Source organism: Chlamydotis macqueenii, chromosome 23 (assembly GCF_036417535.1).
Source record: "Chlamydotis macqueenii isolate bChlMac1 chromosome 23, bChlMac1.mat, whole genome shotgun sequence".
NCBI classification, from domain to species: Eukaryota; Metazoa; Chordata; class Aves; order Otidiformes; family Otididae; genus Chlamydotis; species Chlamydotis macqueenii.
Window position 1 is genome coordinate 4,060,794 of NC_141578.1, and position 14,854 is coordinate 4,075,647.

Consider the following 14,854-nt stretch of genomic DNA (forward strand, 5'->3'; position numbering starts at 1 on the left):
GGACTGATCTTTTGAAAAAGCGCAGTATTCATCTGGACACTGATGGTTTTGGTATTTCAACTATGTTCACTGGTAGAAACTCTATCCCACTCCCAAGAGTTCAGCTACTGTGGCCAAGCAAACTCACTTCAGTGCTGTGGGGATAAAGCTCTAACCTTGCTGTGACTGGGTTCGCTTGCCGCGTGATGGGTGGGGGATATGAGCACTGCATTACAGGAATAAGCAGAACCAGCATCTACCTGAAGGCAAACAGATTGGGGGTGTATTACAGCATGATGATCTGCTGCATGGCAAACTTTGCAAACTGAGGATTGTGCTGTATGCATATGAGCACCAGAAGGTCTTGCAGCAACAAAACAACAGCAGTGCATGTAAGTAATACGTACACTTTTTGAGACTTAATGCAAATTCCCCTATGACCTAAATTTATCAGTCTGCTTAGGTAAGAGGTAAGATGGTACGAGGCTTTCAGACTAAAGCTAAATGTTTAGCTTTAGATCAAGAAATAGAGCATGCACGCTGGAGTTTGGGGTAGGAGGGCATGAAGGTGATGTCACTTCTGAGTGCACGTACAAGCATCCTTTTACGCAGTGCAAAGTGGTGTAGGATGGATTCAGCGCGGCTGCTGTGGCTTACGCTAGCAACACTACACCCTCTAGAGAGCTCAATTATTTCCAAGCTTGAGGGCTGGATTTGCTCTCAGGGTCATCCACAGCCACGATATATTTCTGTAGCCTTTGAGCCTGTACATTGAAGCAGCAGCTGAAATCTGAAGTTACAGGCACGGCTTCCCATGTTTAGCTTGCGCAGACTGCCTCATCTTTTCACCGCTTCCCAATCAAAGGCCCTTACTTTGTTCCACAACTTATGGCTGGCCTGCTGTCTTATATCCTCTGTTCCCCACAAACTCACAAACTGGCTGTTTAAACCAAGGCACCGTGGAATCAAGACAAGCAGGGAGAAGAAAAAGTGAGTATTTCTGGAGAAAGGAAAGAAGGGAACAACATGCGGCTCTGCACTAGAGGAGTGGACAGGGCACGTGGGACATTTCTGAACAGAATTTGCCTTGCTGTGCTAACTGCAAAGACGAGCCCTGCGACAGATGTGAGGAAGGTCTGTACAGACAGGAGCACAGAGCAAGAAACCGGCAGGCTATGCAAAGAAGTTGCAGGAAGTATGACACAGGCAACAGAGGAAGAAGTATGGACATAAGAGGGCTGGCCTCACATCAGCTGATGTAACAGAAGTGACATGATGGTAAGTAAGAGTGGATTGTTTACAGATATAAATGTCCAAGTAAGTCAGACACACAATATATTTACGGATCTCCAGTGCAGCTATGATGCAGGCTGGCAATTTCCAAGAGCTGCCACAGTAACACTAGACTGGCTGGGACCTCATCAAACCCTGCTATCCTGAATAATCACACCAAACGTGTTTTTCCAATGCACTTGGGCTCTCACCTTCATTGAGGCTTCTCACCTTTGCATCTCTTCAGGAATCACTGTCCAGCTAGCCACAGATGTAGCTCTGTTCTTTTGCAGCACTCTGCTGTACTTTAAACAGCTCTTCCCAGCCTACTCACCAGTACAGCTGGTTCTTTGGAAGTTCTTTGGAAGACCAATACAAACCAGCATGCCTGCTTCCAGCGCTTTCTATTTTTTTGGCTACAACACAGAAAGCAAGCTTTTGCGGCTTCTTCTAAAGTCACAGGAGACCAGAAATGTATATGCAGTTTCACGGGAGAGCTCACCAAGGCCTTAGAAAGCGAAACCATTACTTCACTTTCTCTGCTGGAAATTCTCCAAATAACACATTTGCTGCCTTTATTCGGCAGTCATGTGGTGAGCAATATGAAAAGAGTTTGCTGAGGCTCAGCTCAATTTCTCCAGAAGACCAGAAATCCTGGCACTTTATTTGGCCACACCAAGCTTTGCAGACAGGTGGCAAATTAAAGGGGCCTGAACCACTCCTTAGACACAAGCCAGTCACATCCAAGAGGCTTCTCTTCCTATAGCTGCAGCAGGAAAGCTCATGCATTTTTTAAGGTTTTCAGAGTTGACATGTTTAACTTGAAATGATAGAAAGAAAAATAATATGATTCTGGAAATGGTTCGTTCAGCCCAAGATCTCTTAACTGTCTGCTATTCATGCAGTCAGTTACTCCGGGTCAAACAGTGGAAGAGTAATAGCAAAAAAACAATTGAGTGGAAGAGAGCCATTTTCAGGGAGACAGTTGCTTCTGATCAAAGAGAATCCAGATTTGCGCTCACTGGAGTAAGAGTGAACAAAAACTGCAATCAGTAAGCCTCACAGAGATTTTTTGGATACTGTAAGGTACCATTTTCTTAAACACTTATTAGAGGAAAGAAAAAGAAGGCACATTTATGAAAGGATAGACCTACAGGTTTATCTGCCTGTTAAGAAGCACATAAGCACACAAGTTAAGAAGTCAGGGTCTATTGGTACATGCATGGAAAATCTCCTAGTAAATAAATTTCAAAAAGAAAAAATAGTAACCCATCCACAGCCTACCAGTTTGCTAACACTACAGGAGGTTCCCTTAACTGCAGCCCTGAACTGCACCAGTATGGCACTGACGGGCTCTGAATCATGTCCCCCATCCCTTGATCTTATGTCCTTTCTGCTAGGAACAAAATAAAGACGTCTGTCTTGCTCATCTGAAGCACCACGCACCTTCACCCAGCACAGTGTTCTTGTCTTCCTTGCCTCAGTTATATGTTAAATAGGAATGCTTCATGCCCAGGCTCTTCTAAACCTCCTTTCTCCTGCAGATAACCCCCAAGATTATGTCCTTGCCCTCCCTTCGCCCTGACTGAGCTACCTGCAGAGTTTCGCTAAGAGCTGCCCTTTCCCTTTTTGCTTTCCAGAAATTCACCCCCTGCAAAGCTTGCATGCAAAGCCTGCTCTGGCAGACAGGCACCACCGCTGAGCTCAGAGGGACTGCCAGTACCATGGTTTTAGGCCATCACATGATGCTCTCTTTCAGGCTGTCTCGACTAAATTGTGGCTGTAAGTGGGCAATGCTGATGCCTGAATTTTCAGCCCACGAGAGAAATGCCCGTCCCTGGTGAATTGCTCAATATGTAGGATGAAAAAGATGCCAAGTTCCTGTGCTCACTCATTCTGGCAGAGCAAGGAGAGGGGAGAAGCAAGCTGCTCTTGGGCAAGAGCCTTTTTCACTCTTCTCCAGACTCCTCTCTTTTCTCTTTCTCTGCTCAGCTGACATGGAAAAGCCCGTGCACGTCATCTTCTTGGTCTTCTTATCAGGTAAGAAAGCCTACGTGGCCTCGGGTTTCGGTTAACAGATAGGGTAAAGGACTGGTGCAAAACTTAGTCTCTGCCTGCACCTTGTATGAGATTACTGATAATGCTGCAGGAAAAGACTGCACAGGTCTTGAACACAGTAGCATTTTCCAGATGGAAAGGCATCTTTGTTGTAGCATGTGGTTCTTTGGAAGACCAATACAAACAGTTATTATGGATAAAGAGTCTTACTGCCTGTCTACACACTGCAAGGTCTAATGCAATGCCAGCAGAAGCAATGTGGAGCATTGCACTGTGTTCTGCCCTCTACTCTTCCTCCCCGGTTATACTGCAGGGATGTCAGACTCCTTCCCTAGCGTTTGCTCTTTTCCCTTCCTTTAACAAAGGGCCGGTGATGATCCAAGTGCTCGGCTTTTGTCACAGGGATCCTTTTGAGTCAGAAAAGGAAACACTGCTGACAGAAGTCTTGTGTGCCTTCTCGGAGTGAAATGTGAAATTGCAAAATGCTATTTGTTTGCACTTGTAGGGCTCTGAATGTATATTTCAGCAGCTAGTATTTAAGAGGAGGAAAATAAAGCTCAATGAAGGGCACAGGTCTGAAATCTTGGGCACTTGACTATTTTCAGCTTGGAAAGCAATGTTCATCTGAAATGAGAAACAAGGCACAGGAGCCAGCCGGTATTCCCAGCGGACAGCCTTCTGCCTCCAGCTAAACTTTGGAGATCCCAGATACCTGCAGCAGTACACAGAAAGGCAACAGGTTCAGGCTTTGGGAGCACAGAAACCTGTCTCAAAAACCTGAATGAATCTGGAAAGAAGCCCACTATACTCTTTTCAGTAGCACACAGCAAGGGAGGAGGACCACAAATAGCAAATGATCTGTCAGCAGAATTAGTTGAAAAGATAATGACACCAAGTTTTCCACAGGGGCATCAACAAATCTTTAAATGCCATGATTCTGATCAAGAGATTTTTTGCAATGCTGTTTCTGTTTCAAACAAACCCAAAACCCTCAGGCTGTCCCGGAAACTGAAGGGGCAGAACTGTGGGCGAGGAGGCGTCCACAAGAGAAATAGGAGAAGGAGCTAAAATGTTTAGACATGCGGTGAGATAAGGGTTACAACTGAGTGGAGCAACATACCAGGATAAAGACTTGTATGTGTTGGATTCTTGGAGAGCACAGATCCATTTTAATGCCTTCTTGTAGTTAAGCCTGCAAGACCTTCCATTTTTTTAGATTACAATTCTCTCAGAATGGTTGAAATTATTTTAAGAAGTGTTATTAAAAGGCTCCGTCAGCACAAAGTGCTCACAACAGCCAATTTTTTAATTTACTTGTTTTATCATTACTTACGCTTTCACAGAAGGCACTAGCTCTTGCATTTTTTCACTAGAAATACAGGTTTCCACAAATACCACACCACACTTCTCTCTGGAAATATTAATAGCTCAGACTGTCCCTTCTGCCTTTGGCTACCATAAAGAGGAATGGAAACTAGAAATAAGGAACTAAGGCAAAAAAAAAAAAAAAAGGGCAAGCAGCTAAAGACTGGTTGTCAACATGATTAAAATTAGTAGAATATTAAAAGATAGGGTGAAAAAATTGCTAAAACCCTGGATTTAGAAATTAGGAGTGGGACTAAGAAGTAAACTCCTAAACAGCTAGCTGGACGCCGGTTTGTAGGTGTCACTTTGATTCTAGCATTTTCCAGGGCTGTGTTGCTTCTCTCTGGCTGTGTAAAAAGAAGGATAGGGATAAACTTCATGGGCATTTACTGCAAAGAACCATTTCTGCAGCGGAGGGTACTCTGAAGCCGAATCTGCATCTATGAACATACGTGGAAGGGCTGAGCACAAGGCCAAAACCTGAAGCAAGCTGCCTTGCTGCAGCTGTATGCAAGGGAGCAGGTTAGATGTTGCAAAGCAGGGGTGTTACAGCAAGACCAGTCTAACGAGAGTTAGACAGAATCAATTTGTCATTATTGGGTCAAGCTATGTTTTCATGATCTGCCTTGTAAAATGAGCTTTTAAAAACCAAGACAACTTGCCTGATGTCAACTCAATCTAGCTGAATGCCCAGCTTCATACTCCTCAGACCAAAGGAAAATGCAAGTTTATAATTAATCCCCTAATCATGCTGACAAACTGCTTCCCCTTACTGGGCAGGAACCCAGTGATTATAGGAAGTGTAATGTGGTTGAGCTCCAGACTGCAATCCAGAGCAGTCACTACAGGGCTAGAAGGGAAGGCAAGGACCAAAATTTCCTGAGCATCAGAATATCTGCAAATATTAATGGAGCAAATACCTCCTCCTTCCCCACAAGAACAGCTGCCTGGCAAGACATACCAGTCAGAGAGATCACTACAGACATATTTCAAGAAAGTCTGCACCAAGACTCTGAATCTGAGGACACTGCATCTTTCATGGGAAAAGCAGGGGACAGCCCTAGAGTTGAGAGCAGCCACCACTAGAGTTGTAAAAGAGGAAAACGATGTTTAGCATAAACATAGGGGTAAGGGATAGATACGAAAGAGACTTGGCTCACCACTTCCTCCTTCTCTCCAAGCATCCTGTGCTGCAGAGAATGTCACTGTGGTGTACGGAACGGAGGGGGGCACTATTACCATCAACTGCACCTATAACCCCTGGCAGCAGCGGTGGAGAGAGAAGAGCTGGTGCAAGCAGATCGAGGAGACCAAGTGCCAACATGTGGTGAGCGCCCGACGCTTCTGGCTGCCATTCCTAAAGAACAGGAATGGCAGCACCTCCATCAGTGACAATATCCAAGAAGGAGTCCTGACAGTGACCATGAAGCGACTCAAGAAGCAGGATGCTGGCTTGTACCAGTGCAAAACTGACTACCTGGGGGAAACAAATAGCTTAAGGAAGGTGCAAGTGGAAGTGCTGAGAGGTATGTCCTGGGGCCCTGAGTTTCATGAGTTCCTGAGTTCCCACTAAAATTTCTCGTGTCTGTGGATGCCGAGGCCTCACTTTAGTAAACATGTACTAAGAAGGCAGCGTGTTTCATTGCCTCTTTTTAGTTCCTGATTTACAGCAACGTGACCTCACTGTTACAGAACATCAAACACACGTCATCCCCTTACCACTACTCAGATTACCTTCTAGCACACAGCCCAGTGCCCAGTCTTACCTTGGTTATCTATGCCCAGCTGGGGCACCTGGTGTTGGTGACACCAACGAATATCACCCAGAAACATCTGCAGACTAAACTGTTCTGTTTCTGTCAGCAGCTGTCCTGGAGACCCAAGCGCCAGAGGAGCCTAGTGCTGTGCAGAGCATCTCCAGGTAAACCATAAAACTCCTCATGCCGTGTTCTCTAGTATTCCTATGACTAAGGCAGATTAACGTCAGCAACCTCACTTGAAGCCGAGAGGAATACCACCACAGGTATTCTCTACCTCTTCCTAATCCATGACAATTCTCAGAGCTGCTGGGTGGTTTCTAAACAGCAGCTTTATCCTAATCCAGAAAATGCAGTGCTTCAGTGCCAAGCAAAACAACTCCTGTAGATAATAATTTATCTGTATGCGAGATCCTGCAGTTAAAACCTATTAGAGTTGTTCCAACCTCCCAGGCTCTGTTGTGCACAGGCAGGGACTGCCTGTCGCAGGAGATGTTACCATAGAATCATAGAATGGTTGGGGTTGGAAGGGATCATCCTCACATTGTGTACTAGAAGAGTTTCTTTAAAGGCTGAACGATCCCCTTCATGGCTAAGCTTTATTGTTGTATTTATGGTTCCCCACAGCATCCCTCCTGAAGCTGATTTCACTGTCTTCTACACCATTGTTGGATTCCTGGTTACTAAGTTCATGGTGGCTGTGCTGATCTTTATAATTGGCAACAGCAGGAAGAACAGAGAAACAGAGCAGGAGAACCCAAACCTGAATGAGCAGCAGGTCCTGCCTTCCGCTGGTGACCTTGCACATCATGGAATCAGCCGCTCCTGGGAGAGCACTGCTTAGAGCTAAACCAAAGGGAATCCACAGGGAAATGAGCATCAAGCATTTGCAGGCAAAGCTTTGCCACCTGCTGTTAAGAAAAGGATCGCCTATTAAACACAGGTATCAATGAACCTGTCACTCCTGTTATCATCTACCACCTCTTTTCATTGGCGCTGACCAACATTTTCCAGTACAACCGAACTGAACAGATGCTGCCAGTAACACCTGAACCTAGTGGAAGAGGCTGGGATCGAGGGCCAGGGGGAAAGGAGGAATATGAAGTCTTTCTATCAAGAGATGCAGCACAGACTTATCGACGTGCAGAGATGCTTCCCCAGGCACGGTAAAGGTGAGAGAGCTCGGCTCAGCTTTCCCCCAGCTCACTGCTCAGCCATTAAAAAAAAAAAACAAACACAAACTTCGCTGCTCTCTACAGCTACTGGCAAATGCTTTGTTTTAAATGAAACTACAGATACACTAGTGAACACAAACAGAACTTCAGGTAACACATCTCAACGACCATGTGTTAAGCAATTCACAAACACATCCACATAAAGTAAAAATGGAAAGACATAGCTCTGTCTCACATCTCCAAGAAACTTCTCCTGATTCACTGAACATCAGTGTTAAAGAACTCATCGCTTTTTTCAAGGTGTCCTACCTAGCTTGACAAAATGCTCAAACGCTTCCCCCAGAAGCATTAAATCAGAATCAGATGGTTTGTATTGAAAGCTAATATTATTATTTTTCTAGAAATCAGTTTTCTAACTGAGATTTCGCTCTTTAGAGAGTGAAGTTTTTGACACACTTCTAGTAATGCAATGTTCTGCTGTTATCTCCAGTCACTGCCAGGAGCTGCACCACATCACCAGTCAGAGTTATTCTAGACACTCATCCCCACTATCATTCCACCAGCGTCTGAACTGAGACCTATCAACTTCATGTCATCTCAGAGCAGTGCCACACGAGAGATTCTGTCTTTCCAAGGTGACGAAGACTAGCTCCCAAAGATCGCCTCAGACAGCGCACACCCTTGGTGAACAGTCACTGTGGAACAACATAAGGAACTGCAGAACATATAGGAAAGGGACTTGAAGTCTACACGCTGTTCTGCTTCCTCATTTCTCAACTGATTTTGCGAACAAAGAATGAACTCACTCTCTGTATTTCTCCCTGTATTTTTTCTACCCTCTCATGTTCCTCATGATGTTCCCAACATGTGATCATTGTTCATCACTCCCCTACGTGAAGCTGCATTTAGCTCTCCCAGGAAGATCCCAGACCCGAGAGCATTCACATTTCTTTTCCTTGCACAGCCTGTAAAGCTAAATAAAATCAAACTAATGATCTGACTTAGTGTGGATTCATGAGAAAGGGCTGCAGCACACCAGATCACAATACATCACCCAGGGAAGGGGTAACACTTTGGACACGCTGCTGTGTTTATAATGTACAGAAATGCTCTGAGCCAGCTGGGCAGACTGGCACATCCAGCCAGCTCCATTTAGCACCATGCAGAAACAGCCTCTCAGATCCCAAAACCAGATCAGGATATGCCTGGTTGTGCTCTGTCTAAACTGATTTCCTCTATTTCCGGAGGGTGAATTAGCCCGTACACAGTTGCACACCACTGAAGCTGTACTAATACAAACCTAGCTTCAGTATTTCTGGATGGTACTGCGGTGCCCAGCTAGATGTGCTACAAAACAAGGGAATCGCAGCTCTAACCAGGAGATCAGGGTCCTAGTTCCAGCTCCATCCTGTTGAGAGACCTCAGGCAGGGCCATCCGCTGCCTCTGTTGATGCCAGGGGACACAGTGCTGGTTCTCCACCACTGTACAAGGGCTTTGGGAACAAGGGACATGAAACTCGGCTCTAAGTGCAAAGCAGCAGTAAGTACGAATGCATTCAACTGGAAGCTGCTCTGTAGGATGTTAAGGTGGCATTAGGGATTGAAAACACTTATTTCATTTCCAGCCTGATTGCTAAACATGGCTATCTAGACAACAATATATCTAAAGCGAAAAAGCAGCCAGTAAACAGTATGCAGCCTTCCCACCCAAGGAGTAATGTTAAGATTGTGGTTAAAAGATATTCTCAGCAATTCCAAACTGGCATCATCACTCTAGGCAGCAAACAATTTCAAGTGACAGAGCAAGTTAGCTTGCTCTGCAACAGAGAATTTCTCAGTGACAACGAAGATCTGGGATACATTTTTTTCCTCTATGCCCTAAGTCACTTTCTGCTTCAGGATGGGGAGTTTTCCAGCCCTGCTGCTCTTGCTGGCAGTACCAGGTAAGGCTCAGAGACTCTTCATTTCTCCTAGGAAGAGGATGCTGTCTGTGTTGCATGCATTGCACACTGTTACTTGCTTGAGCAATTTTTATCCAGGCCATCTACAGCCAGGCACAAAGTGAGATTCCCAAAAGTCAATGAGGGGAGGAAGAGCTCAGCCTGGTATTTGCTTATTTTAATTATACAAGCTTTTGAGTTCTTATTTTTGTTTACAGTAGTTCTGTATTTTGTCCAGAAACTGAACTTCATGGTGGGACATCTGGCACTCTTTGCCCTTCTGAGACCTTTCTCTCCACTACTGCAAAGGTCTCAGTCTGAAATTACTCAGTATATGGTCAGGTATTGTTATAGACAGGCTAGCTGCTGTTTGCTTTCTTCCTGCAAATAAATACTGAGTCCACAGACCTTGTTTGATCTCTGCCATGCAGAGCCATTGGCTCTGTGTCCACCACTCGTGGGGTTTATAAAGCACACAGTATCACGCATCCTACAGTGGGTGCGTAGCATCTGCTCAAGCCAGCAGACTAAAGCTAGCTGTCTGTTGTTGATCGTCTGACATCTTGTTGCAAAGCAGACACAAGGTAACTTGGTGATTTGACTAAGTAACTTCTGCACATTTTTGTTTATAGTACTCAGAAAAATAAATGTAGTAACAAATACATAATGTCGATAATCAACTGGCCGTCAGTCTTCAGTAACATCACCAAAGGTTCTCACCAAAGGACAACTTTGCTAGTTGCAATCGCCCTAAATATTCAGTGTGTTAACTGTCGCTGCACCTTTCTACCCAGTTCCTTAAATATGAGGAAGTAGTTTTGTGTAAGACAAGTTTTCTAAACTTCTCTGAGCACACATTCCCTTTTTCCATGCATCCCCTCCCTCTTCCTCAATTTCATGATAAGAAGAGAAAATATTTATGGCTGTAGATGAACTAAGACCAATATTCATATGCAAAAAATGCTGAATTTCTTTTTAACTTCTCATTCTTCATGGTTTCTCAGAAGGACGGAAGAAACAAAGCAAGCAGAAATGTCAGATAGGGAAGTGAACGATAGTACAATATACACTTTCACAAGGCACCAACCTCAGCCGAAGCCGGAAGATGTTATGTATGTCAACATTCAGCCTTCAGCAAAGGTCTTCTTCACATTCAAGACCCACCAGGCAATTCAGTTTCCTCAGGGCCTGTAGAATATGCCACTGTTATCTTCAGAGCCACCACTCCACATTCTGGAACTGAAAAAAGAAAAACAGGTCCACATAAACAAAGCGGCACAAAGCCTTGGGATTATTTGCATAATTCCGCTGAACTGCACTTAGAAGCAACCCATTTGTAACCAGTTGCTGAGGCTGGATAGGTATGGGGTGAGAGGCAGAAAGCAGCTGAAAGGAGGAGGCATATGGATGCACGAACCCTCCCTGAAAAAGAACTGCACTTTTCTAATAGTACAGCATCACAGTTCAGCTATTGGGAAGCAAATCTAGTGGACGGCTATGGTATATTTGCTTTTTCCAAACTGCTCTATTTTTAAACTACAGACAACCATAAACCCAAATGCAGGAAACTGGTACTCTCTGGCAGCAACTGATACAGTGCTGCAGTCAACAAAGGGCTGTGAGATATTGGAACATGATACTTCCTTCTAGGTTTTCAACTTCAACCGCTCACTTAAACACTCACATATAAAACATTAATTATTGCGCGCTCTGATAAGATCCCAGTCAGCAAAGCGGTAAAGAATCTGCTTTATTTTAAACATATGAGTTGTTTCGCGGACTTCAGAGAGACAAGTAATGCACCTGACATGTGCATTCATTTTCAACAAGGGTCTTGTTGAAAAATATTTGTCTCATTTACACTCAGAGTTATTTATTTATTTATTTTTACAAATAAATAACTTTGTATTTCCTTGCTGTTGGTGTTTGTTGTTTATTAATGCCACACCCATGCTATAGTACAAATCTAGCTTGACTTTATTATAATTACACACACTTTGATCAACCTACTGAATCTTGTTATCATGGTGATACATGCAAACATCCATTAGGGATTATGGATAAATCCTAGAATTAATTCGACTGAGATTTTAATCTTAATTCCATGAGTGGGGCCTGAGGATGCTAAATATGATATAAAAATGGCTTTAATTTCATGGTAGAAGATTGCAAGAACACTCTAACTTAGCTACTGGGAGGCACGGGGGGGAAAGGAATGTGAAAAGGCAGAGAAGACATCCACGAATCGTATGAACTCCACTCTGCCCGAGTGCTTGTACAATTCTGAGAGGGGGAGAGAAGGAGGAAATTCTGTTGACTGGTCTGATGCGGCTACATGATAGAAGGCTTTTTGCCATTAGATCTGAGATTATTTTGTCCCTCTAATGCAAATTCTCTGAAAATAAAGCTAGAAAAAAGTCCCTAATAATAGCTAAAGAAACCAATTTCTGGCTTCCTGAAAAGGCTTGCGGGATTGCAATCTCCTCTTCCTATCCCAACTTCCCATTTTCTGTTCTTGCATACTGTAAAATTTGCCATATGCCTAAGAAGCCAGGGAGATTTGAGATGAAAAGGATAATCTTTTCTTAGCCACAATGTAAACCTCCAGTTCTGCTCCATGTCCTGAAAGACCCACAGAAAGTAAAACTGGAAAGTAAACTGAATTTTGAATACACCACAAACTACAGAGACCAAGGTATCTCCTGCTTGACAAAACGAAGTTGACTCATTCATACCTTTTCTCTTCCTCCGGACGTCACTGAAACATGAGAACGTTTTTGGAACAAATGATTGTGTCTAACTCCTCCAAGTACAAAGAATCAGCAAAGTGTTGTTGCATGAGGAACCTAAAGAAAGAGAAAACCCAGCTTACCAACATTATTCGCTTTAAATTAGCGGTACAAAATTTTAACCATGCTGTGCACTTCAGAATATCTGTTCAATTGTTCTCAACTTCCAGCCTAACTTCTCTCCCATGCCTAGCAATTGCAAAATATTGATTACCACAAAGGAAAACTAAGCAATAAAGGACAAGATCCTGGCAACCGTGACTAGCCCAAGATTAGCAGACAGAAAAACTTCTCTCCAAAGTGAGGAATTGCTTTAAATTAGTCTTCTCCTGTTCTTGTTAGCGAACTGAAAAGAATTTCAAATTAAGAATAAAGAAAAAAGCTGTAAAAATCAGTATCTGAGTGGCTTTGTAATCAGATAACCTATTATGTGCTGAGGGCATTCCCTCCAGGCCTACAACGCCTGCTTACTCCCTTGGGTCACTGCCCTTCCTCCTCTTCTGCATTCATGAATCTTCAGCTGTGAGGTCCTTAAGGATTTATTCTGCTCTATTTGCCAACAATCACACTTCCAGAACTTCTGCATTTCATCATGATTTCATCCAGCAATGCAGTGACAGAAAACCAGGCCAGCTTTCTTCAGGGCCCACTCTGACTGCCAGCCTGCGGGGGGCTCTGCAGCACATAACTGTCTGAATCAGGAGGACAGATCCTGAACATTCCGCAGGAAAAAGGCACCTTCAGAAGATACTCCCAAACAGCAGGACCCAACTGGATGCTCTGAACTGCCTGCTGGAGGAACTTCTCTCCTATCTCACCTATGGGGACACCATCCCTCTAATTTAGACACTTAACAGTGGCAGTATGGCTATGCCCCATTGTAACTGGCGTTAGAAGCCACGGATGTTTTACGGATAATGTAAAGATGTCACTCACAGTTGGTTCACTTGGAAAACACCATTAAGGCATCCACTGCAGGAGAAAGGGACACAATAGCGTTTGGGGTAAAACTCACCTTCTTTGCTCTGTTTGTGCCAGTCAGTGGTATTCATGCATGCTTTCAATCTCTGGTAGCAGAGATGCTTTTGCATCAGTGAGGGCAAAACCAGGCCCCCAAAACTGCAGTAGTGCCGGCTGTTCTTTCAAGAACATAGCATATAGCTACCTGTGAAGTTCAGTGTATTCCTTTGAAAAAGGTGCACATCCCAAGGACACAGGGAAAAAAAAAATGGGGAGAACATAATGATTTGCTTTTTTATATGGCTAGTTTTAACTGAAGAGCTTTGCAAATCGTAAACATACATAGGAACTGTTTCAGCAATACCTGACAAACTGCAACATACAACTACTTGGTACCACACAGATTGCCTAACAGTGCAGGACCTCAGCCTTGATAAAAAGTATTTACATTATCATAGTGAACGTTACAATAGTTACAACACTGCTGAGAAATCCTGAGCAGCACACGCGGAAAAAAACCCAGCATGTCTGAGAGGGATTAGCAGCCAGACACAGAAACCGACCGACTATCTCTTAAATCTTTCAAAGCCTGCCCAATCCTCTTAAGAGGAAAACTTCCTTTTGTGCCAAAATACAAGAAATAAGCTCTTTCTAAGGGTGTCTGTTCAGTCATATTTGGCCAAAAAAGATAATAACATGACACTTGGGAATTTGGTGACAAGAGGAAACTGCCTTCCTGGAAGGTAACCAATAATATAAAGGAGTGAATGTCTTAGAAAGAAGAGCATTTGGGTAACATGGATTGTCATCTCTTACACTTAAGCAGCCCCGCACAGATTCCATTGCTGTACCCATAGGGCAGCTTCCATATAATCCATGGAGTCTTCTACATGGCCTCTCAGGGATAATTACTGAATGCAATGAATCCTGCAGCAAGCACACAGAGACTGAAATGCCACCGAGGCATGCTGAGCATTATACCCACAGACATCCACGAACTGGCTGGCTATGGATGGGACATAATGTGACTACTAGGCATATCTCCCTTAATGACTAGAATGACATTTTTTCTTTCAAACAACAATTGCTGTGCATCCTCTTTCCTCCCAGCCCAGACTCACCATGTTACCCACACTCGAAGGACTCACAAAAGCAACACTGGCCAGCTCGAAGCAGCCATCCTTCCCTCCTTCAGCTCAGCAAGGCCATTTCACAACTCCTGGAGGGTCACAGCAGCTTCCCTGGGCTCAGAGCTGAGAGGCAAGGCCTCCTTCCATCCTTCCTGCAGCCCGTCCTCAAACAATCTAGCTCCTGCATGCAGACCACCCTGCCGCCGCCATCTTCAGGCACCACCTCAGCCTGTGAGGAAGAGCACAAGGCAAAATGGAGGCCCTCTTCACCAGCCAATCAGAGGTGTCCCAGAGCAACATCCATCCAATGAGCACCGATGGCGGGAAAACCCAGCTTCCTTCAGCCAATCAGCTTCCAGCACTCACCAGCAGCCAGGCCCCAAGGGCAGGGAGAACAGTGCCCTCAGGGAGGAAAATGGCGGCACAGGG

The 14,854-nt window shown here is 44.3% G+C and overlaps 1 protein-coding gene across 1 annotated transcript; it reads left to right on the plus strand.

The window, feature by feature from the left end:
- The first annotated feature begins 82 nt into the window (after positions 1-82).
- On the plus strand, positions 83-8,606 carry LOC104477434 (triggering receptor expressed on myeloid cells 2). The gene is made up of 5 exons (XM_010117534.2): positions 83-371; positions 3,011-3,291; positions 5,856-6,200; positions 6,541-6,595; positions 7,059-8,606. The coding sequence occupies exons 2-5, from the start codon at positions 3,249-3,251 to the stop codon at positions 7,273-7,275; spliced, it is 660 nt and encodes a 219-aa protein (XP_010115836.1). The 5' UTR covers positions 83-371; positions 3,011-3,248; the 3' UTR covers positions 7,276-8,606.
- Positions 8,607-14,854: the final 6,248 nt, after the last annotated feature.

What these genes read in the sequence shown, in the direction of transcription:
- LOC104477434 (XM_010117534.2), top strand. Translation starts at nt 3,249, where the DNA reads ATGGAAAAGCCCGTGCACGTCATCTTCTTGGTCTTCTTATCAG. An exon ending in CTTCTTGGTCTTCTTATCAG is followed by an intron (nt 3,292 to 5,855) that starts GTAAGAAAGCCT and finishes CTTCTCTCCAAG; the next exon opens with CATCCTGTGCTGCAGAGAAT. An exon ending in GCTGTGCAGAGCATCTCCAG is followed by an intron (nt 6,596 to 7,058) that starts GTAAACCATAAA and finishes GGTTCCCCACAG; the next exon opens with CATCCCTCCTGAAGCTGATT.